Genomic DNA, 25,924 nt, shown 5'->3' with positions numbered 1-25,924 from the left:
TCCATTTATCAGTTGATGGGCATTTGAGTTGTTTTCACCTTTTGGCTATTATGAAAATTTCTGCTATGAACATTGATAGACAAGTATTTGTGTGGATATATCTTTTCATTTCTCTTACATAGATACCAAGAAGCAGAATCGATAGGTTATATGTTAAATCTATGTTAACTTTTCAGGATACTGCAAACTCTTCCAAAGTGGGTGTGCCACTTTACATTCCTACCAGCAACGTATGAAGCTTCTCATTTCTCCACATCTCCAACACTTGTTATTATGGTTTGTTTTTTAATTATAGACATTCTGTAGTGGGTGTTTAGTGGTATCTCGTCGTATTTTAATTTACATTTCCCTGATGACTAAAAATGTTGAGTATCTCTATATGTGCTTATTAGCCATTCATGTGTCTTTTTTGGTAAAATATCTACTCAAATCTTTTGCCCATTTTTTAAAACAGTTGTTTGTCTTATTTTTGAGTTATAAGAGTTATTTGCATATTCTAGATACAAGTCCAATAGCAGATATGTGATTTGTAAATATTTTTTCCCGGTCTATCACTTATCGTTTCATTTTCTTGCTGGTATCTCTTGAAGCACACAGAGGTTTTGAATTTTAATAAAGTTCAGTTTTTTCCCTATGTCTTAGCCTAAAAGATTTAAAAGTTTAGCTTTTACATTTAGGTCTCTAACACTTTTTAATTTTTTAGTATGGCGTGAAGTAAGGTCTAAGCTCACTTTTCTGCATGTGGATATCTAATATGTCAGCACCATTTGTCAAAAAGACAAATTTTCAGCTCTTTTGGTTTGATTTTCACATATAACATTTAGGATCACTTTGCCAATTTCTGCAACAACAACAACAACAAGCCTGCTGGAATTTTGATAGGAATAGCATTAAATCTATAAATAAATTTGGGTGGAACTGTATCTTAACTGTATTGAATCTTCCAGTCTATGAACATGGACTCTCGCTACCTGTTTCCATATTATTTCTCTCAGCACTATTTTGTACTTTTCCGTGTACAAGTCTTACATTTATTTTTTTTAATTTATTACAAACATTTTATTCATTTTGAGGTTATTATGAAAACTGTCTTCTTAATTTTGTTTTCAGATTTTCAATGCTAATATATATTTTTTCAATGCTAATTTTTATATATTGCTCTTCAACACTGACACATTGATGAATTCATTCTAGTAGGGTTTTTGTGGATTCTTTAGGATTATCTTAACTGAGAATAAAGACAGATTTACTTCTTCCTTTCTAATCTAGATGCATTTATTTATTTGTTTTTCTTGCATTACTGCACTGGCTAGAACCTCCACTACAACGTTGAATAAAAGAGGTGAGAACTGCTATCCTAGCCATGTTCCCAATCTTAGGGGGAAAGCATTCAGTCTTTCCACATTAAGTATGATGTTAGCTACAGGGGTTTTTGTGGAAGCACTTTCAGGCTGAGGAAGTTTCCTTCTATTCCTAGTTTCTTGAGAGCTTTTATGGGTATCAGATCTTGTCAAATGCTTTATCTGTGGCTTTCAATCATGTATGTTTGTCTTTTACCGTATTAATATAGTATATTACATTAATTGATTTGCTGATGTTAAACCAATCTTGCACTCCTGGAATAAACCCCACAGTTTTATAATTATTGGTTCTGTAATTGTCTTTTAATTTAGAGAAAAGTATATATTTACCTATATAAGCAGTTTTATCAGTGCTCTTTATTCTTTGCATGGATTTGTGTTAACATTCAGTATTATTTTCTTTTAGCCGGAAGGACTTCCTTTATTATTTCTTGTAAGGCAAGTCAGTGAGCTACAAATTCACCCAGTCTTTGTTTATCTGGGAATATATTTTCCCATCATTTTTTTTTTTAACATCTTCATTGGATTATAATTGCTTTACAGTGTTGTGTTAGTTTCTGCTGTATAACAAAGTGAATCAGCTATATGTATACATATATCCTCATATCCCCACCCCTTGCATCTCCCTCCCACAATCCCTATCCCACCCCTCTAGGTGGTCACAAAGCACTGAGCTGATCTCCCTGTGCTATGCAGCTGCTTCCCACTAGCTAGTTATTTTACATTTGGTGGTGTCTGTATGTCTATGCCACTTTCTCACCTAGTTTCCCATCATTTGTGAAGCATAATCTTTAATAGTTATAGAATTCTTGGTTGACAGGTTTTTTTTTTTTTCCTTTCAGTACTTTGAGTATGTCACACCACTGTTTCTGATGAGAAGTTAGTTAGTTATTGTTGCCATTTCCTTGTATGTTATAAGTTGTTTCTCTTTTGCTTTTTTCCAAATCTTTGGCTTTCAACAGTTTGACTGTTATGTGAATAGGGGTGGATCTCCTTGCATTTATTCTCTTTGGATTGTGCTTCTTGGATGTGCAGATTAATATTTTCCATCAAATTTAACAGTTTTGACAATTAAATATTTTTCTGCCCCTTCTTCTTCTGGGCCTCCCATTATCTGTCTGTTGGTACACTTAATGGTATCTCACAAGTCTCCGAGTTCATTTTTCTCAATTTTTTCTCATTCTTCAGATTGGATAATCTCTACTGAGACCTCCATTTTCATGGATTCTTTCTTCTGTCAGCTCAAATCTGCTATTAAGCACCTCTAATGAATTTTTTTATTTTGATTATTGTCCTTCCAATTGCAGAGTTTTCATTCAATTATTTTTAGGATTTCCCTTTATAGTATTCTCTATTTGATTGGAAATTGTTGTTATATTTCCCTTTATTTCTTTAAGCATGGTTTCCTGTTGTTCTTTGAACATATTTATAATAGCTACTTTGAAATATCTGTCTGCTAGGTCTAACATCTGGGCCTCTTCAGAGATAGTTTCTATTAACTGCTTTTTTCCTGGATCACACTTCCTTGTTTCTTTTTATGCCTCATCATTTTTTGTTAAAAACTCAACACTTTGGACAATATGCTGCAGCAACCCTGGATTCTGATCTTCCACTGGGAATAGTTTTTGCTGTTTGTTTAGTGACCTGTCTCAGTAATTCTACAGAGTCTTATCTCCCCTGCAATGTGCAGCCACTGATGTTATTGCTGAGTTTTTTCTTTTTAATTGATTTTATTTTTAAGCCTAGGTTCCTAAGAGCCACCCTCTATCAGAATAGTTTAGCAATCAGCCTATGATTAACCAGAAGTTACACTTAATCACCTTAAGCCACTAAGGCTTTCACCATTTGCTAATGGATCTGTGTGTGGGTTGGAGAATATAGTCAAAGATCAGGCAGTTAACAAGTCTTCCCCGGCTTTTATTTTCTGCTGGGCTGTCTCTTGTCTCCTCTGCACATGCACCAGGCATCATATTCAGCCAGGAAAGATGAGTAAATAACTAGACCCTTTCTCTGATCTCTTGAGCCTGCACACTGCCTTGCCCATATGCACAGTCTTCCAGACCACCAGGAATATGTATGAGCTTATCAAGGCCTACTCTGTGTCTGTCTCATTCTCTGGATCTCTTTGGTAAATTTCTGACTGTTCTACTGGACTGTTGCTTGCTTCAAGTAGTACTGCAACCTCAGACTAACTGCATAAGTTGTCTTCCCTGGTTGTTTTGCCATTAATATCACTATTGTTTTTATTGGAATGCCTGGGTATGTACTTTACTCCAATCAGCCCCCATTGGCAGCAGAGCGTCTGGTTTTCGCAGCCCAGCCTGCCCAGGCAGAACTACCACACAGATGGAACTTGGGGGAGGGGTGATGGAAGCAGCCCCAGGATAAAACACCACACACCCCCACTGTTCATAACAAAGTTTAGTAGTTTTTCTTGAATAAATGGTTCTCAATTTGTTGTATGCCTTTGGTTGATTTCCAGAGTCCTAAAATGGTTGGTTTTTTACTATTTTGTTGCTTTTTGGGGAAGAGAATTTGTCAAGCTCCTCACTCTACCACTCTGTAAGGCCTGACATACCCACCCCCCAGGCACACTCTTAAGCTTATTTTAGGCTAGTAATACTACCAACTATTTATTTTAAATTGGCTTCATTTTAATTGAAAACCTAATCTTTCTCCAAGAGCCATTAATGGCTCTATCAGCATCTTGAAAGCATTAGGGGGCCTTAGAGGGAACCATCTCGCTGAATATAAACCACATGTTTCCCCCTCAGACTTTAAGCCTCTCTGAAATGGGGGCATCTACCTGTAGATGCCTACACACTGCCTCAAGGTGCATGGCGGTGGGTAGGACAGGGTTTTCTGGCCCTCCTCTGTGATGGATGAAGTGTTAAGAAAACAGGTTCCTAAACTGAAAGTTGCCTCATGTGATTTCTGATACCCAACAATACAGTTGAAACCACATTATTATCTAACCTCCTAACTTCCTCCACCCAGCATATATTACAAAAACCCTCCACAGGACCCTGAAAACCTCAGAATTGCACATGACAAACGATTCACACGCCTGAAAAGCCACCAGTAAAAGCCCTTCAGGGCCAGAGTGTCATGTGCATAATTGGCAAGAACCTCTTTAAAAGAGATTCCATTCAATAATGTGCCTTTAAAAAAAAAAAAAAAAACTTAGCTAAACCTAAAGCTGAGTATCAACTAATTACACTCTCAATCTTTCCGATTGCACAGTGTTTTGAAAATGTCAAAATTACAACCAAATGCTACTGGAGCATATATTACAGGTGGTTTTCTGGAGCCCAGGGAAGGCGCTGGCCATAAGAGTAGTAAGAGAAAACTTTGAATATTTTTCCTATGGAACCATAGTAAGCAGAGCATATAGACATAATATAGATGCACCCATTGAAATACATATATTTAATGACCTTGGTCTTTGATTTCTTTTTTCCACAAGAGAAACAAGTCATCAAATGAGTGATAAACCAAGAGATAAGGCAAGGATGTGGACCCTCGAAGATGCATGAGGTTGTGCAGGACCAACCAAAGGGCAGAGTAAATGTCATGGGTCTTCTCTAACCTTCACTCCTGCTCTTGGCCTGCACCCACAGAGTAACAGACCTGGTGGGGATTTGTGCAAATCTAATGCCAAACGGTGTCAACTGGAGCCCTTGTAAACAGTGATCCAAAACAATTCGTTCATTTATTCCCTCACTAAACACATCTTTGTTGCTGCATCTCCGGTGCTAAAAACTGTGAGTACATGTTTGGCATTCAAGACCAAGTTTTGGAGGCCACTATATCATAGAGGAGTAATGGAAAAAATAAACCACTGAGATTATATGATATGGCAAGTATTATTCAAAAAACTAGTAAGACACATAGGTCGCAAACTGACACCTATAGGTGAATTCTAATGACAAATATGTTTTCTTTGACTACAAACTGATTTGTTTCTTTTTAAACCTGAATTTCAGAGGAGAACTATGAAATCCACCCTCAAGTACGTATGTAGCCAGAATAAAACCAAAGGGTCGGGACTTCCCTGGTGGTACCGTGGTTAAGAATCTGCCTGCCAATGCAGGGGACACGGGTTTGATCCCTGGTCAGGGAAGATCCCACATGCCATGGAGCAACTAAGCCTGTGTGCCACAACTACTGAGCCTGTGCTCTAGAGCCAGCAAGCCACAACTACTGGAGCCCATGCACCACAACTACTGAAGCCCACACGCCTATAGCCCGTGCTCCACGACAAGAGAAGCCACCACAATGAGAAGCCCACACACTGCAACGAAGAGTAGCCCGCACTCACCGCAACTAGAGAAAGCCCATGTGCAGCAACAAAGACCCAACACAGCCAAAAATTTTTTTAAAAAGAAAAAAAAGAATCTGCCTGCCAATGAAGGGGACATGAGTTCAATCCCTGGGCCAGGAAGATCCCACATGCTGCAGAGCAACTAAGCCCATGCACCACAACTACTGAGCCTGCATGCCGCAACTACTGAGCCCACATGCTGCAACTACTGAAGCCCGCGCACCTAGAGCCTGTGCTCCGCCACAAGAGAAACCACCGCAATGAGAATCCCGTGCACCCCAGCGAAGAGTAGCCCCCGCTCGCCGCAACTAGAGAAAGCCCGCACACGGCAACCAAGACCCAACGCAGACAAAAATAAATTAAAAAAAAAAAACCAAAGGGTCTAAGCATGCCTGGTTCAGAAGAGTACTGTTGCTACTTCACTGGTATACATTCATTAAATATGTGTAAGTAGATAGCAGTTAACAGGTGCCAGAAGTTTAAGAAAAATAAAAGAGAAGAAAATAGGGTTTTCTCAATCTTAACTTTCTCAGTAGGGAAAAGTCAGCCATGATTCAGTTTTAGCAGCGGAATATTGTTCTCTGGTTTGCAGAGGGCAATTTGAGACGTAACTGTTTGGAGAAGGGGAGGAATATGGGAGAGCTGGAGGTAGGAGAGATTAAAACTTAAGTATTAGATTGTTGTTTTTTTTTTCTGTGTGTTGATTTTGAGGGGTGAGTATTCTGTGGGAGGAAGTGGGGGGACTTTCCTTAAAATAACACCACTAGGCTACTCCATCCTTGCCAACCCCTAAGGAAAGCAAGGAGCATTTCTCACCCCTAGACCTCTCCTTGCACGTAGGGCAAGGCGGGGAAGGAAAACTGAGCTGAGCAGGCAGTTGTTCTGAAGAATCTCTAACTATTCCAAGATTTGTAAATCCAGGCAGCCCATAGGGAGGATGTAGGAAGTAGAGGATGTAGTTGGATGAGCCCTACCAAGTCCCTGCCCCCTCCCCTGGTGAAGGTAAGTGCTCACTCCAGCTTTGTTTTTTCCTGCTGCCCAGTGTCCATTTTTGGCCCTCCTGTAAACACTGGATGAAAAGGGAGACAAACGAGCCCTGCAGAGAGGCCTGAGTGCCACCCCACCACACGCCTGGTTGTGCTGACCCCTTAGTAAAACATCTGCTATGGTGCCTGCTTTGTTGAGGGTAACGGGCAAAGAAAAAGATCCCTGCCCTCCAGGAGCTTGCAGTCTAGCCAAGGAGACAAATGTTAAACAAAATTACAAAATGAACTACAAAACAAGGGAGTACAAGACACTCTTAGAGCACCTAACAGGGTGTGTTTGGTCTGGCATGGGGGAAGGTCTGGGACTCCCTCTCAAGGTGTGACCCTTCCGCCACTCGCTGAAGGATGATGCTGGACCGGAGACAGGAGGACAGCTCTCTAAAGAGGGAAGAGCAGTGCAAAATGCCCTGAGACAGAAAAGAAATGGAGCAAAGGAACTGAAAGAAGTTCCTGTGGCCGGAGCAGAGGGGCTCAGGGAGAAGGAACCAAATCTGCAAGGAAGCAGAGGAGTTGGTAAAGGTGTGGGATTTTATCCTAACAGCCATAATAATTACTTAAGGAGTTTTAGGCAGAGGTCATGCGAGACTGCCATCTGCAAAAGCCCTCTCTGCTTCCATTCTGTGGATAATGGAGATGAGCTGACAAGGTCGGAGCGGTGCTCAGGCCCATGTCCAGGTGTAGACATGGAGAAGACAGGGTTCGGTTGCTGCTAGGAGGAAGCAACCGCAGGACAGAAGAGAGGGAGTAAGAGACAGGCTGCAGTGATATAACGTGGAATAGGCTGTATGATGACAGGCACAGGTGGGGCTGACGCTGAGAAGGAAGGTTGAGGCATCAGTGGGCTGGAGATCCCAGTGAGGCCAAGGACTGCCAAGGTGGGCGTAAATAGGGGAGCAAGCCAGAAGGACCCGACGGTGGAGGGCGCGAAGGTGGAGCCATGTAGGGGTATGACAATATCCAGAATGTGGCTTGGCAGAAGGCGGCTACAGAAGCATGGAAGAGGACGACTCTGAAGGTAAGAAAGTAAAAGGACGCGCACACACACACACACACACACACACACACACACACACACAAAGAAAGAAAAAGCAGAGCTCAGCCACATGCAGAATCTTCAAGAATAATAGATTTAGAGCTCCTGGAAGGGCTTCAGGAAGATTCCTACACCCCCTCAAGCCTCCCCACCTCCCCTTGGCTAAGTGTTTGGCATGGCTAAGTAAAAGCCATTATCATCACAATCACATAGACACCCACAGACATGTGACAGGAACAGTTTAGCACATACTTTTAAGGCAGCCACGTGCATCGTAAGCAGCAAAGATAATGGTCACAAAGCAGGCCTCCATCCCCAAGGTCTCGGCCCTGCAGCTCGTGCTCCACGGAGTGAGCGACACGCTGCCTGCGCTACCACACCCGCCACTCCAAACCCTCTCTCTCCTACTAGACCATGAAGTCAAGGGCAGGTCATTACGCTTCCTGCACAGTTCCCAATACCATGCCTGGAATGCAGGAGGTGCTCAATGAAGAATGCAATCGTCCCATTAAAATGAAGTTCAAAACTGGCAAAACTAATTTATGAAGTTAAAAGTCAGCATAATGGTTCTATCCTGGGTGGAAATGGTAACTGGAAGGGAGTATCAATGCCATATGTCTTGATCTGCCTCCTGTTTCCACGTGTATTTACTTAAAATTCACTGGTCTGTATCATTATGTATTTGTACATTTTTTCTGTATGTTACTTTTTCATAATTTTTTTAATGAACCAATCTATCAGTCAGTGGTGGAACCCAACTAAGCTTAAACTTGAAATGCTTCCCTCATATAGGATGGGAACGGCAAGCTGAGGCAGGGGTTGGCAGATATTTTCTGTAAGCGGCCAGATATTAAATGTGTTAGACCTCGCATGCCATATGGTCTCTGTCTCAGCTCCTCAGCTTTGCTGCTGTAGCACAAACGTAGCCATAGATAACAGAGAAACCAAATGGGTGTGGCTGTGTTCCAGCAAAACATAGTCATGATACCGAACTTTGAATTTCACTTACTATCCACATGTTCTAAAGTAATAGTCTTTTTCTCATTTTTTTTTAAGCATTCAAAAATTTAAAAAGCATTCTTAGCTCCCTAGCTGTACAGAAACAGGCTGCAGGCCAGATTTGGCCACAAAAAGTACTCTGCCCAGCACTATTTACAATAGCCAGGACATGGAAGCAACCTAAGTGTCCATCGACAGATGAATGCATAAAGAAGATGTGGCACATATATACAATGGAATATTACTCAGCCATAAATAGAAACAAAATTGAGTTATTTGTAGTGAGGTGGATGGACCTAGAGTCTGTCATACAGAGTGAAGTCAGTCAGAAAGAGAAAAACAAACACCATATGCTAACATACGTATATGGAATCTAAAAAAAAAAGACGGTTCTGAAGAACCTAGGGGCAGGACAGGAATAAAGATGCAGACATAGAGAATGGACTTGAGGACACGGGGAGGGGGAAGGGTAAGCTGGGATGAAGTGAGAGAGTGGCATGGACATATATACACTACCAAATGTAAAATAGATAGCTAGTGGGAAGCAGCCGCATAGCACAGGGAGATCAGCTCGGTGCTTTGTGACCACCTAGAGGGGTGGGATAGGGAGGGTGGGAGGGAGATGCAAGAGGGAGGGGATATGGGGATATATGTATACATATAGCTGATTCACTTTGTTATACAGCAGAAACTAACACAACATTGTAAAGCAATTATACTCCAATAAAGATGTCTAAAAAAAAAATACTCTGCCCGACCTCTGCACTGAGGGGGTGTGTGTATAAAACCCATTTCCCGGCCAGGACTCAGGCTCAGCCCATCCTTCCCCCAACCTGCCCCTCAAGCACTCTCCCACCTTTATAAGTAGGCAGACACTCCATCTTGTCCCCGCATGGATATTTACTGTCCCGAGGTTTGATGGGGTCCACTCGACTGACAGGGTACAGGTTGTAATCTTGTTTATACGACGTGAGCAGATCCATATTCTCTCCACTTGGGACAAACGGATCGGGCTGGTGGATCTTCACCGGTAACACCTTGTGAGGCCCAAAATCTCTCCTGTAAGGAAAATAAGCACACACCTTGGGGGCCCTTGCCTTGGAATAAGGCTCATGGTTTCCATTCAACCCAGTTCTACAAATGCTTGCTGAGAAGTCATCCTCTCCTCTATCCCTTAACCGCTCTTCTTCCTGTTTCCCACTTTCGAGAGAGATACCACCATTCACTCCTCTCTCAAGTCAGACGCCTTCACGGTCCAGTCGTTCACCAGGTGTGCCCGCCTCACCAGCTCACCGGTGTGTCTCTCCCCCTCAGTTCAGACCCTGACCATTTCTCATGTGGGTCATGTGATAACCCATCCCCCGGGCTTCCTGCATCGTTCCCACCAATCCTACTTCTATCCTCATAGTGAGGTCAAAATCAACTCTCTAAAACCAAAATCGCATCCTTTCACTCCTCAGCTTAAAAATCTTCCAGTTAAAACCCAACTTTCCAGCATAGTATGCAAGCCTTCCTGGACCTGCCTCGGCCTCCTCCCCAGCCACAGCTGCCCCCTCTCTCTCCCACTCCCCACGCACATTCCACCTCAGCCACCCTGGACCCCTGGGAAGGTCTCCCCTGTGCCTGCTCTCTCCAACTCCCTCCCCCAACCTGTTCACTGTGGAGCTAACTTCTATTTTTCAGGTCCCACCACCTCCTTCTCTGTGCTCCCAAGAGCTCCTGCTAAGATTTATCTCCTGCCTCTATTCGATCTCACAGAAAACCCAGTAGAAAAGGCCAATAAATGGAGGCAATGAACCTTTCACTTCTCAGCTCTCTGGCATCAGCACCCCCGTTATTTCAGGATATATGAAAACAATGGCATAGGAAAAGCATGACACCCTTTACTAAAGAGTTTAGGAAGCGCTCTCTTCCCAAAGCATCCCACAGTTCTAAAAAGGCCAAGATGCTACTGCACCACCACCACGAAGCACCCTGCAGCACCAGGGCTCAGCCTGGGCACCCACTGCCTACCGGGGCTGTCTCCGCCTCCCACTGCCCAGGGCAAACTCTCTTCAGCTAACATTCCCCCCATCCTCCGAGAACTTCTGCTTTACACAATGGCCGGTTTTTGCCTGAAACCCATTTATCCAACTGGACAAGAGGAAGGTAGGTGTTCCCTGATGGTGCTTGCCAAAACAACCTCACCAAGGGAAGGGGAAGGCTTCCGGACAGGAAGACATCAGGCCCGAACACCAATAAAACCTACTTCCTGGCCAAAATGCGGAGCAGCATTACCGAGCCATGCTTGACTAGCAGAGGTGACACGCTCCACTGTAACCTGTCTTGCATGAATTATACACATGGTTGTCGATAAACCCAAACCGGGGCCTGAAAATGCTTGCTGGGATGGGAGGAGGGAGTTAGGAAGCCGGAGAATTAGTCTCTCTAGGGCTCAAAGGGGGAAATAGGAGATGCTTCGGTTGAACTCCCTGTAATACCCTCTGGGTAGGTTTAAAAATACATCTCAGCAGCAGTTACCGGACCTGCAGCCTGGGCTGCCTTCTCGGGGGCCCCATGTTGGCAAAGAGCAAGAGGAAGCCGAGTCACCTGAGGTGGCCGGAAGCTGACTGTAAGTCGGGGTTGATGGGGGGAATGGGCTAAACAAGAACCCAAGAACCGACTCCACGCTCCTACCCTTCTTAGTGTGCAAGTACCTCACGCTGGCGTCTGTTCAGTGCTCAACCAACTGCAGCAGGGAACTAGAAGCGTCAGGCCCTAGGCTTCAGAGAGAAATGGAAATGCCCAGAAAACCCTGGCTGAAAACCAGTTAACTGCAAAGTGGCTTTTGTCAGAAAGTCTCTGTTCTCAGGGAAGGGCTCCTGGGGGCAGGTGGCTCTCCTCACTCCCCAAAGGGGCGGAGTGGGGTTGGAAGCAGCCTGAGACCACACAGCTCCGTACAAACTTGTCTTCACTGACGGCTACCCAAGGGTTCAGCCCTCTTTGCTTCCAACAAAGGAGGTACCAGGGGATACCAGGGGCAGGCACTGAGAAACAAAGCTGAATGCCCAAGCTGCCCCGTGGAGCCCTCCGAAGCCCAGAGCAGCCAGGAGCGCTTTCCTGTCATGGCCCTGTCGCACCCTGGAACCCTGCACACAGGCCACAACGTTCTCTTCTGCTGTTACTTCTACTGAGGGAACCAACTTCCCCCGAGAGATACTGCAAGAACCTTCCTACAAGGCCTGCCAAGCTCTCTGGCAACTAAAATGTACTTAATGCCCCCATTTCCTGCTGCTACAAGAAAAGAACAGATAAATGCCCACAACCAAACTCACCAATTCATGGACTTTCCTGAAGCTGGTTTCTTAAAAGCAAAATGTGATGCAGCAAAATCCTTACTTACCACATTCAGGGAATGAAATTGTTAACTGAATCTCCTTCTCCAACAAAAAATTTAAGTTATTGTAATGAAAGTACATTTATGGGTTGAATTTACTGAGCTAGTGATCTACCTCTGAAGAGAGGAAAGAAGTTTAAAGTTTAATTCATTTCTCTTCCACCCAAAATTATTTACTGTGGCTTAAGGGTGAATTTAATCAGAATTTATGTGTTTTCTCATTATGTTTTTATGTTCAGAACATTCACTGAAACCTATCATTAACCACAACATAACTGCAGGTCCCCAACCTCACATAATCTTACAGCCTTTAAGCTCACGTAATAGAAAAATATTTTATCCTTCCCAGAAATTGCTCAAATTTAGTAGCTTTTTTTTTGTTTAAGAACACTCCCTTCTCTTCCTGTGGTACATTTCCTAGTCCCTGTGCCCATTCTGACTATGAACCAAAAAAAAATTTGGTCAAAGATGTTAAGTTTCTTTTAGGTGCATAGCCATAAAAGTTATCTAGTATGGAAAGCCCCGAGTTAAACTCTGAGTTAAGTAAAGGTTAAAGAGAACCTGCTGGGAAGCCATAACAATTTGACTTCCCATCATTAGGCAAAATTAAAGAAAGGCATTTGACAAGAGTCTGGCAAAAGGAAAGAAACTGTAACGTAACAGCTAACTAGGGTCATGAGCCTGGAAGAGGGAAAAGGATATTTTCATCATGATAAAGAGGATACGCAATACTTTCTTTTTAATCTATTTTTAACGTTTATCTACGCAAACTTCAGAATTTGTGAGTATGCCCAGATAGTTCATCATATTAAATGGAATCCATTTTAAGAAGAGCTCCTGCCTGGAAATTAACCCATGAACTTACGATCAATTAATCTACAACAAAGGAGGCCAGGATATACAAAAAAGAAAAGACAGTCTCTTCAATAAGTGGTGCTGGGAAAACTGGACAGCTACATGTAAAAGAATGAAGTTAGAACATTCTCTAACACCATATACAAAAATAAACTCAAAATGGATTAAAGACCTAAATATAAGACCAGAAACCATAAAACTCTTAGAAGGAAACATAGGCAGAATACTCTTTGATAAAAATCGTAGCAATATTTTTTTTGGATCTGTCTCCTAAAGCAAAGGAAATAAAAACAAAAATAAACACACGGGACCTAATTAAACTTAAAAGCTTTTACACAGCAAAGGAAACCACCGACAAAACAAAAAGATAACCTATGAAATGGGAGAAAATATTTTCAAATGATATGAGCAGTAAGGGGGTTAATATCCAACATATATAAACAGCTCATATAACATCAAAAAAAAACCCAAAAAGCCTGATTAAAAAATGGGCAGAAGACCTGAATAGACATTTTTCCAAATAAGACATGCAGATGGCCAACAGGCACACAAAGAGATGCTCAAAACTGCTAATGATCAGGGAAATGCAAATCCAAACTACAATGAGATATCACGTCACACCTGTCAGAATGACTATCATCAAACAGAACACAAGTAACAAATGTCGGAGAGGATGTGGAAAAAAGGGAACCCTTGTACACTGTTGGTGGGAATGTAAATTGGCACAGCCACTGTAGAAAACAGTATGTAGGTTTCTCAAAAAACTAAAAATAGAACTACCATATGACCCAGCAATTCCACTCCTGGGTATATATTTGAAAGAAATAAAAACACGAATTCGAAAAGATACATGCACATCAATGTTCATAGCAGCAGTATTTACAATTGCCAAGGTATGGAAGCAACCTAAGTGTCCATTAACAAATGAATGGATAAAGAAGATGTGTTGTACATATATATATACAATGGAATACTACCCAGACATAAAACAGAATAAAATTTTGCCATTTTCAACAACATGGATGGATTTGGAGGCTATTATTCTAAGTGAAATAAGACAGAGAAAGACAAATACTGTATGATATCACTTACATGTGGAAGTGGAATCTAAAAAATACAACAAACTAGTGAATACAACTGAAAAGAAGCAGACTCACAGATATAGAGAACAAATCATCAGTTACCAGTGGGGAGAGGGAAAGAGAGAGGGGCAATATACCGGTAGGGGATTAAGAGGTATAAACTATCAATATTATGCATAAAAAGCTACAAGGATATACAGTAGAAACTCACACAACATTGTAAAGCAACTATACTCCAATAAAAATTAATAAAAAAAAATTTTTTTAAGCTACAAGTATACATTGTACAATACAGGGAATATAGCCAATACTTTATAATAACTATAAATGGAGTATAATCTTTAAAAATTGTGAATCACTATATTGTACACCTGTAACCTATATAATATTGTACATCAACTATACATCAACTAAAAAAAAAAAAAGAGTTCCTCCTCTTGGCCCAAAGCCACTCCCTTCACCCCTGCCCTAAATCTCCTCCCTCTTTCTCAAGGACCCCTATTGTGGAACCTGTCAGTGGTTTCACCTTTTCCTCCTACTGGCTGCTTTCTGTCAGTTTTTGGGGGGTTTTTTTGTTATTTTGGCCAAGCCACGCAGCTTGTGGGATCTTAGTTCCCCGACCAGGGAATGAACCAAGGCCCTTGGCAGTAAAAGCATGGGAATTCCCTCTATCAGTATTTAAACATGCTGCAGTCTTTCCCACTTTTAAAGGAAAACAATAAACAACAACAACTCTCACTGGAGTTCACTCTCCTCCAGTTCTCTCCCTTCCACTTCTCTCCCCTAGAAAGGGCTGTCTACAGATACAGGCTGGCCTTCCTTACCCCCTACTCATGCACCATCTATCAAATCTCATTCTACTCACTCCTTGCTTCAGCCAAGGCCTCCAAAGTATCACCTTATTTCCAAATCCAGTCACTGGTCCCCAGGTTTTTATCATTATGCACATCTTCATGGCATCCATCCTCTCACTCATTTTTGTAATACTCTCTCCCTTGACTTCTTTGATACTACTCCTTGTCATCTGTCCCCTTAATCTCTTCTATGGGGTTTTGCTCCTTGTCTTTCCATTAATTTCATTTCACTACTTCCACATGTAATTCTGAAACTCCCAGGGTACACGAACCCTCTAAGGAAACCATTATGTCATTGCAGGCAGGTTGGGCAGGCCATTCCAGTACACTGAGAAAGATCCCTAGGCTGATTCACAGGGCTTGATTCGTGCCTCTTAACCTGGTAAGGACACACTGAGCCCTCCTAATCTTCTCTGTGACAGACCGGATTCCAAGAATACACCTCCAGTACGGACATCCCTCAGTATCCAGTATCCGTGGAGGATTGCTTCCAGGACCCCCCATAGATACCAAAATCTCTGGATACTCAAGTCCCTTACATAAAATGGTGTAGTATTTGCATATACCCTGTGCACATCCTGTTGTTTACTTTAAATCATCTCTAGATTACTTACAATACCCAGCGCAATGTAAATGTTATGTAAATAGCTGCTAGCGCATGGAAAATTCAACTTTAGCCTCAGGGAACTTTCCGGAATTTTTAAAAATATTTTCAATGCACAGATGTGGAACCCATAGATATGGAGGGATGACTGTACCTGTCTACTCCTCTACTCTCTCATCTCCTCAAACCCCACTAAAGCTGAGGATAAAATCTGTCATTGCTTCATACAAACTCTGGACAAAATATGAAAACAACTAGCTGTGAGCACTAAAGAGCAACAGAGATAGGCAAATTCTGGAGCAGAACCAACAGGGGGAAGAAGCGAATGGTACTGGGTGAGTCTCCGTGTTAAGCTTCCTTTTTTTTTTTTTTTTTCAGTGCTTCCAGTCTGAAGGCAGGCTCAATCTGTGCCAGGCAAGGCAGCTAAAATGTGAATAGACAACCTTCCATCCTTCTTGACTGAAGAACCAGAGGATGAAGTTTGAGGCAACCACAGATGCTGGAAAGTGAGGAAGGAATCCTGAAAAGGGGAGACCAGAGACAGGACGGCTCAAATTCTGTTTATAAATTGGGCCCAAATCTCTGGCTGACCTCACTTGCGTGGGACAGACTTCAAACAATTGTGCTAAAGATAAAGAACTGAACTGAGATTAGAATTGCACCCAAAACACCAAGTTTCCATTTTGAGTCCAATCAACTTACAATCTGCTTTAAAAAACACACTCTACAGAGGAATGTAAAAAAAATCCAGACTCTACATGCACTCCAATGTTCATTGCAGCACTATTTACAATAGCCACGACATGGAAGCAACCTAAGTGTCCAACAACAGAGGCATGGATGAAGAAGATGTGGTACATATATACAATGCAATATTACTCAGCCATAAAAATGAATTAATGCCATCTGCAGCAACATGGATGGACTTAGGAAATTGTTATAGTGAAGAAAGTCAGACAGAGAAAGACAAATATCATATGATAGTGCTTATATGTGGAATCTTAAAAAAAAATGGTACAAATGAACTTATTTATAAAACAGAAATAGAGTCACAGACATAGAAAACAATCTTATGGTTACCAAGGGGGAACGGGGGGAGGGATAAATTAGGAGACTGGAGTTGACATATACACACTACCATATATAAAACAGATAACTAATAAGGACCTACTTTATAGCACAGGGAACTCTATTCAATACTCTGTAACGCCCTCTATGGTAAAAGAATCGAAAAAACAGTGGATATATGTATATGTATAACTGATTCACTTTGCTGTACAGCAGAAACTAACACAACAGTGTAAACCAACTATACTCCAATAAAAAAAAATTTTTTTAATCCAGAGTCTCCACAACATAACAATAACAATGCACAGGGCAGGAGGGACTCTGAAGGGTCGGGTGAGAGGCCTCTGCATTTGGCACCCTATGAGCAAGTGAAACTAGATGATGCACAAAGGAAAAGAAGAAAAAGGTTCTGCTGTTTGCCTTCTGCCACAAGAGTAGCATGTCCCCAAAAGGAGCTTCTCTTTGACTCTGGTACCCCAGAATAAGAAGACCTGTGGAACAGAGTAGCCAATATGTAGCAACTGCCATGCAAGACTTAATGACAAAAACACAATCTGGGGGGACCTTCAAGACGGCGGAGGACTAACACATGGAGATCACCTTCCTCCCCACAAATACATCAAAAATACATCTATGTGTGAAACAACTCCTACAGAACACCTACTGAACACTGGCAGAAGACCTCAGACCTCCCAAAAGGCAAGAAACTCCCCAATACCTGGGTAGGGCAAAAGAAAAAAGAAAAAACAGAGACAAAAGAATAGGGACAGGACCTGCACCAGTGGGAGGGAGCTGCAAAGGAGGAAGTTTCCACACACTAGGAAGCCCCTTCACTGGCGGAGACTGCGGGTGGCGGGGGGAAGCTTCAGAGCCACGGAGGAGAGCGCAGCAACAGGGGTGCGGAGGGCAAAGCGGAGAGATTCCCGCACAGAGGATCATCGGTGCAGACCAGCACTCACCAGCCCGAGAGGCTTGTGTGCTCACCCACTGGGGTGGGCAGGGGCTAGGAACTGAGGCTCGGGCTTTGGAGGTCAGATCCCAGGGAGAGGACTGGGGTTAGCTGTGTGAAGTCATGTCTGAAGGGGGCTAGTGCGCCACAGCTAGCCGGGAGCGAGTCCGGGAAAAAGTCTGGACCTGCCTGTTTCGCAGTGCGTGAGGAGAGGGGATTCCTTCCCCATGTGCCCACAGAAGGCAGAGCACCACCTAAGTGAGCTCCAGAGATGGTCGTGAGCCATGGCTATCAGCTCAGACCCCAGAGACGGGCATGAAACGCTAACGCTGCTGCTGCTGTGCAACACGCCACTGCCAGGGTCCTGAGATCCAGGGACAACTTCCCCAGGAGAACACACAGTGCGCCTCAGGTTGTTGCAATGTCACGCCAGCCTCTGCTGCCGCAGTCTCACTCTTCGTTCCAGACCCCTCCCTCCCTCCCCCCCCGAGAAAGCAAGAGAGCCCTAATCAGCTGCTGCTTTAACCCTCTCCTGTCTGGGCGGGGGACAGATGCCTGAGGGCGACCTACACGCAGAGGCGGGGCCAAAACAAAAGCTGAACCCCAGGAGCTGTGCAAACAAAGAAGAGAAAGGGAAATCTCTCCCAGCAGCCTCAGGAGCAGTGGATTAAATCCCCACAATCAACTTGATGTACCCTGCATCTGTGGAATACCTTAATAGACAACGAATTGTCCCAAAATTGAGGCGGTGGACTTTGGTAGCAACTGTACACTTGGGGTTTGCTATCTGTGACTGATTTGTTTCTGACTTTTATGTTTATCTTAGTTTAGTTTTTAGTGCTTGTTATCATTGGTGGATTTGTTTATTGGTTTGGTTGCTCTCTTCTTTTTATTTTTTTTCCTTTTTTAAAATTTTATTATTATTTCTTTAATTTTTTTTTCTTACTTTTTTTTCTTCCTTTTCTTCTAAGCTGTGTGGCTGAAAGGGTCTCAGTTTTCCAGCCGGGTGTCAGGACTGAACCTTCAACATGGGAGAGCAGAGTCCAGGACATTGGACCACCAGAGACCTCCCAGCCCCACGTAATATCAATTGGCGAGAGTTCTCCCACAGATCTCCGTCTCAACACTAAGACCCAGCTCCACCCAGCGGTCAGCAAGCTCCAGTGCTGGATGCCCCATGCCAAACAACTAGCAAGACAGGAACACAACCTCACCCATTAGCACAGAGGCGGCCTAAAATCATACTAAGTCCACAGACACCCCAAAACACACCACAGGATGTGGTCCTGCACACCAGAAACACAAGATCCAGCCCCACTCACCAGGACATAGGCACCAGTCCCCCCCCACCAGGAAGCCTACACAAGCCACTGAACCAACCTCACCCACAGGGGACAGCCACCAAAAACAACAGGAACTACGAACCTGCAGCCTGAGAAAAGGAGACCCCAAACACAGTAAGTTAAACAAAATGAGAAGACAGAGAAATATGCAGCAGATGAAGGAGCAAGGTAAACACCTACCAGACCAAACAAATGAAAAGGAAATAGGCAGTCTATCTGAAAAAGAACTCAGAATAATGATAGTAAAGATGATCCAAATCTTGGAAATGGAGAAAATACAAGAAATGTTTAACAAGGACCTAGAAGAACGAAAGAGCAAACAAACAAATGATGCACAACACAATAAATGAAATTAAAGATTCTCTAGAAGGAATCAGTAGCAGAATAACTGAGGCAGAAGAACAGATAAGTGACCTGGAAGATAAAACAGTGGAAATAACTGCCACAGAGCAGAAAAAAGAGAAAAGAATGAAAAGAATTGAGGACAGTCTCAGAGACTTCTGGGACAACATTAAATGCACTAACATTCAAATTATAGGGGTCCCAGAAGAAGAAGAGAAAAAGAAAGGGTCTGAGAAAACATTTGAAGAGATTATACTTGAAAACTTCCCTAACATGGGAAAGGAAATAGTCAATCAAGTCCAGTAAACACAGAGAATCCCATACAGGATAAATCCAAGGAGAAACATGCCAAGACATATATTACAAAACTATCAAAAATTAAATAGAGGACTTCCCTGGTGGCGCAGTGGTTAAGAATCCACCTACCAATGCAGGGGACACAGGTTCAAGCCCTGGTCCAGGAAGATCCCACATGCCACGGAGCAACTAAGCCCGTGTGCCACAACTACTGAGCCTGCGCTCTAGAGCCTGCGAGCCACAACTACTGAAGCCCGCATGCCTAGAGCCCATGCTCCGCAACAAGAGAAGCCACCTCAACAAGAGAAGCCCGCGCACCGCAACAAAGAGTAGGCCCCGCTAAACGCAACTAGAGAAAGCCACGCGCAGCAACGAAGACCCAATGAAGCCAAAAATAAATAATAAAATTAATTTATAAAAAAAAAAAATTAAATAGAAAGAAAAAATATTAAAAGCAGCAGGGGAAAAGCAACAAATAACATACAAGGGAATCCCTATAAGGTTAACAGCTGATCGTTCAGCAGAAATTCTGCAAGCCAGAGGGAGAGGCAGGACATACTTAATGTGATGAAAGGGAAAAAACCTACAACCAAGATTACTCTACCCAGCAAGGATCTCACTCAGATTTGACAGAGAAATTAAAACCTTTACAGACAAGCAAAAGTTAAGAGAATTCAGCACCACCAAACCAGCTTTACAACAAATGCTAAAGGAACTTCTCTAGGCAGGAAACACAAGAGAAGGAAAAGACCTATAAAAACAAACCCAAAACAATTAAGAAAATGGTAACAGGAACATACATATCGATAATTACTTTAAATGTAAATGGATTAAATGCTCCAACCAAAAGACACAGGCTCACTGAATAGATACAAAAACAAGACCCATATATATGCTGTCTACAAGAGACCCACTTCAGACCAAGGGACAAATACAGACTGAAAGTGAGGAGCTGGAAAAAGATATTCCATGCAAATGGAAATCAGAAGAAACCTGGAGTAGCAGTTCTCATATCAGACAAAATAGACTTTAAAACAGAGACTATAAGAAGAGACAAAGAAGGACACTACATAATGATCAAGGGCTCAATATAAGAAGAAGATATAACAATTGTAAATATTTGTGCACCCAACATAGGAGCATCTCAATACATAAGGCAAATGCTAACAGCTATAAGAGGAGAAATCGACAGTAACACAATCATAGTAGGGAACTTTAACAACCCACTTTCACCAATGGACAGATCATCCAAAATGAAAATAAATAAGGAAACACAAGCTTTAAATGACACATTAGACAAGATGAACTTAACTGATATTTATAGGACATTCCATCTAAAAACAACAGAATACACTTTCTTCTCAAGTGCTCATGGAACATTCTCCAGGATAGATCATATCTTGGGTCACAAATCAAACCTCAGTAAATTTAAGAAAATTGAAATTGTATCAAGTATCTTTTCTGACCACAAAATTATGAGACTAGATATCAGTTACAGGAAAAAACTGTAAAAACTACAAACACATGGAGGCTAAACAATATGCTACTAAATAACCAAGAGATCACTGAAAAAAATCAAAGAGGAAATCAAAACATACCTAGAAAAACCTATGGGATGCAGCAAAAGCAGTTCTAAGAGGGAAGTTTATAGCAATACAATCCTACCTCAAGAAACAAGAAACATCTCAAATAAACAACCTAACCTTACACCTAAAGCAATTAGAGAAAGAAGCACAAAAAAAAAACCCCAAAGTTAGCAGAAGGAAAGAAATCATAAAGATCAGATCAGAAATAAATGGGAAAAAAATGAAGGAAAAAATAGCAAAGATCAATAAAACTAAAAGCTGGTTCTTTGAGAAGATAAACAAAATTGATAAACCATTAGCCAGACTCACCAGGAAAAAAAGGGAGAAGACTCAAATCAATAGAATTAGAAATGAAAAATGAGAAGTAACAACTGACACTGCAGAAATACAAAGGATCATGAGAGATTACTACAAGCAACTCTATGCCAGTAAAATTGACAACCTGGAAGAAATGGACAAATTCTTAGAAAAGCACAACCTTCCAAGACTGAACCAGGAAGAAATAGAAAATATAAACAGACCAATCACAAGCACTGAAATTGAAACTGTGATTAAAAATCTTCCAACAAACAAAAGCCCAGGCCCAGATGGCTTCACAGGAGAATTCTATCAAACATTTAGAGAAGAGCTAACACCTATCCTTCTCAAACTCTTCCAAAATATTGCAGAGGGAGGAACACTCCCCAACTCATTCTACGAGGCCACCATCACCCTGATACTAAAACCAGACAAAGATGTCACAAAGAAAGAAAACTACATGCCAGTATCACTGATGAACATAGATGCAAAAATCCTCAACAAAATACTAGCAAACAGAATCCCACAGAACATTAAAAGAATCATACACCATGATCAAGTAGGGTTTATCCCAGGAATGCAAGGATTCTTCAATATAAGCAAATCAATCAATGTGATACACCATATTAACAAATTGAAGGAGAAAAACCATATGATCATCTCAATAGATGCAGAAAAAGCTTTTGACAAAATTCAATACCCATTTATGATAAAAACTCTCCAGAAATTAGGAATAGAGGGAACCTACCTCAACATAATAAAGGCCATATATGACAAACCCACAGCTAACATCGTTCTCAATAGTGAAAAACTGAAACCATTTCCTCTGAGATCAGGAACAAGACAAGGTTGCCCACTCTCACCACTATTATTCAACATAGTTTTGGAAGTTTTAGCCATGGCAATCAGAGAAGAAAAAGAAATAAAAGGAATTCAAGTTGGAAAAGAAGATGTAAAACTGTCACTGTTTGCAGATGACATGATACTATACCTAGAGAATCCTAAAGATGCTACCAGAAAACTACTAGAGCTAATCAATGAATCTGGTAAAGTAGCAGGATACAAAATTAATGCACAGAAATCTCTTGCATTCCTATACACTAACGACGAAAAATCTGAATGTGAAATTAAGGAAACACTCCCATTCACCATTGTAACAAAAAGAATAAAATACCTAGGAATAAACCTACCTAGGGAGACAAAAGACCTGTATGCAGAAAACTATAAGACCCTGATGAAAGAAATTAAAGACAATACAAACAGATGGAGAGATATACCATGTTCTTGGATTGGAAGAATCAACATTGTGAAAATGACTCTACTACCCAAAGTAATTGTCAGATTCAATGTAATCCCTATCAAACTACCAATAGCATTTTTCACAGAACTAGAACAAAAAACTTCACAATTTGTATGGAAACACAAAAGACCCTGAATAGCCAAAGCAATCTTGAGAAAGAGAAACAGAGCTGGAGGAATCAGGCTCCCTGGCTTTAGACTATACTACAAAGTTACAGTCATCAGAACTGTATGGTACTGGCACATAAAACAGAAATATAGATCAATGGAACAGGATAGAAAGCCCAGAGATAAACCCATGCACATATGGTCACCTTATCTTTGATAAAGGAGGCAAGAACATACAATGGAGAAAAGACAGCCTCTTCAATAAGTGGTGCTGGGAAAACTGGATAGCTACATGTAAAAGAATGAAATTAGAACAATTCCTAACACCATACACAAAAATAAACTCAAAATGGATTAAAGACCTAAATGTAAGGCCAGACACTATCAAACTCTTAGAGGAAAACATAGGCAGAACACTCTATGACATAAATCACAGCAAGATCCTTTTTGACCCACCACCTAGAGAAATGGAAATAGAAGCAAAAATAAACAAATGGGATCTAATGAAACTTAAAAGCTTTTGCACAGCAAAGGAAACCATCAACAAGATGAAAAGGCAACCCTCAGAATGGGAGAAAATATTTGCAAACAAATCAACTGACAAAGGATTAATCTCCAAAATACACAAGCAGCTCATGCAGCTCAATATCAAAAAAACAAACAACCCAGTCCAAAAATGGGCAGATCTAAATAGACATTTCTCCAAAGAAGATATAGAGATTGCCAACAAACACATGAAAGGATACTCAACATCACTAATCATTAGAGAAATGCAAACCAAAACCACAATGATGTATCACCTCACACCAGTCAGAATGGTGATCATCAAAAAATCTACAAACAATAAATGCTGGAGAGGGTGTGGAGAAAAGGGAACCCTCTTGCACTGTTGGTGGGAATGTAAATGATACAGCCACTATGGAGAACAGTATGGAGGTTCCTTAAAAAACTAAAATTAGAACTACCATATGACCCAGCAATCCCAATACTGGGCATATAGCCACAGAAAATCATAATTCAGAAAGAGACACGTACCACAATGTTTATCGCAGCACTAATTACAATAGCCAGGACATGGAAGCAACCTAAGTGTCCATTAATAGATGAATGCATAAAGAAGAGGTGGCACAAATATACAATGTTATATTACTCAGCCATAAAAAGAAATGAAACTGAGTTATTTGTAGTGAGGTGGATGGACCTAGAGTCTGTCATACAGAGTGAAGTAAGTCAGAAAGAGAAAAACAAACACTATATGCTAACATACATATATGGAATCTAAAAAAAAAATGGTTCTAATGAACCTAGGGGAAGGACAGGAATAAAGACGCAGACGTAGAGAATGGACTTGAGGACATGGGGAGGGGGAAGGGTAAGCTGGGACGAAATGAAAGAGTGGCATGGACATATATACACTACTAAATGTCAAATAGCTAGTGTGAAGCAGCTACATAGCACAGGGAGATCAGCTTGGTGCTTTGTGACCACCTAGAGGGGTGGGATAGGGATGGTGGGAGGGAGGCGCAAGAGGGAGGGGATATGGGGATATATGTATACATATAGCTGATTCACTTTGTTATACAGCAGCAACTAACACAACATTGTAAAGCAATTATACTCCAATAAAGATGTTAAAAAAATTTAAAAACACAATCCAAAAAAAAAAGCAATCTACAGGATCAATCCAAATTTCTTGACATACACAGGGAAAATGTGACCCATTCTCAAGGGAAAAAAAAGATAATCATGAAGACCAACGCCAAGCCGACCCAGATGTTGCAACTAGCAGGCAAGGATTATACAGCAGCTATTTTAACTATGCTTAGTTGCAAAATGGAAAATAAGGTCACAATGAATTAAAAGGCAGGGAAACACAGAAGAGAAAGAGAAACTATATATAAAAAGAACCACATGTAAATTCTAAAACTGAAAAACACAACATCTAAAGTAAAACACTCACTGGATGGGCTTAATAGCAGAATGGAAATAGAGGAAGAAAGAAAGACTCAGTGAACTTGAAAATGGATGAATAGAAGCTCTCCAATATGAAGGATAGAGAGAGAAAAAGATTGAGGGAAAGAAATGAACAGAGCCTTGGGTACAGAAAAAATACTTAAAGAAAGAACGGCCAAAATGCCCCCCAGATTAATCAAAGATGCACATCAAAGGCTCTTAAACTACCCAAGCAAGTCTAGTGCTGAGACCTTTTACTGCATGTCTTAACTCTCAGGTCCAATCTATAGAGGTGAGGAAGTATATCCCCACTGGGATAGCTGTGAGTGGAGAAATATGTATTTGAACAGGAAATGTGTAATATTCAATAGGTAGGAAAAGACTCAAGCCTACTACCGTCTTGCTTCTTTCCTGGCTTTTCTAAAAGCCCTTTCACTTTTAGCTCTTCCCCCTTACACTCCTGTTTACCAAGGAGTCTTGTCAATACATGAAGGAATCTGTGCCACCAACCTTCTGCCCTCTTCCCTGCGCCAAGCCCATCAAGTGTGAACCCGATTCCATCCTCCCCCTCTGCACCTCCATTTCACCCTACCCTCGGCCCCCTCCCTTTAAGAAGAAAGGTCTAACACCATCTTGAAGACTCACCTCTTTTTTCAGAGGCTGTCCACTTTGCCCATCTTTAGGGATCTCACTTAGCTAACAAAATAATGTCCCAAAATGGGGCCCAACTGTTTTACATGGTGACATGCCTAAGGGGAAATGAGGCTTGAAGTGCAAACCTCTTATTCATAAATTGATCTCAGGTCTACCTGAACCAAACGCAGATCCTCTGTGAGAGAATTACTAAGGGCTGCAAGAAACAGTTCAACGTTAAGAAGGGCTGAAAAGCACAAGCATTCACCTCATGGCACCTGCTGTAAATCCCTAAGATTTACAGTCAGTAAGAGTTGTGTGCAGCTGTAATCATGCCTCATGCTGGGATGATAACCTTTCCAGAAACCAGGTGTTTTTTGTGTCTGAGCTTAATCGCCAAACCTAGCCAAGCCACGGGCCACGTGACTTTTTCATGCAGCAGGTGGCAGCCCCGCGTCCAATCTCAGAAACTAAGCCAGGTCAGCCTTTAGATAGGTAAGCGGGTCGGACATTCT

The 25,924-nt window shown here is 41.7% G+C and overlaps 1 protein-coding gene across 1 annotated transcript in view; it reads right to left on the bottom strand.

Annotated features, from left to right (window-relative positions):
• SAXO1 (stabilizer of axonemal microtubules 1) overlaps window positions 1-25,924 on the bottom strand; it is a 95,011-nt gene that overhangs the window by 2,276 nt on the left and 66,811 nt on the right. Inside the window, exon 3 of the mRNA XM_036856320.1 lies at window positions 9,620-9,822. Within this exon, the coding sequence (XP_036712215.1) occupies window positions 9,620-9,822 (203 nt within the window). The remainder of the gene's footprint in view (window positions 1-9,619; window positions 9,823-25,924) is intronic.

The sequence above is a fragment of the Balaenoptera musculus genome, chromosome 6 (assembly GCF_009873245.2).
Source record: "Balaenoptera musculus isolate JJ_BM4_2016_0621 chromosome 6, mBalMus1.pri.v3, whole genome shotgun sequence".
NCBI lineage: Eukaryota > Metazoa > Chordata > Mammalia > Artiodactyla > Balaenopteridae > Balaenoptera > Balaenoptera musculus.
This window is presented reverse-complemented; position numbering and strand designations above follow the sequence as displayed.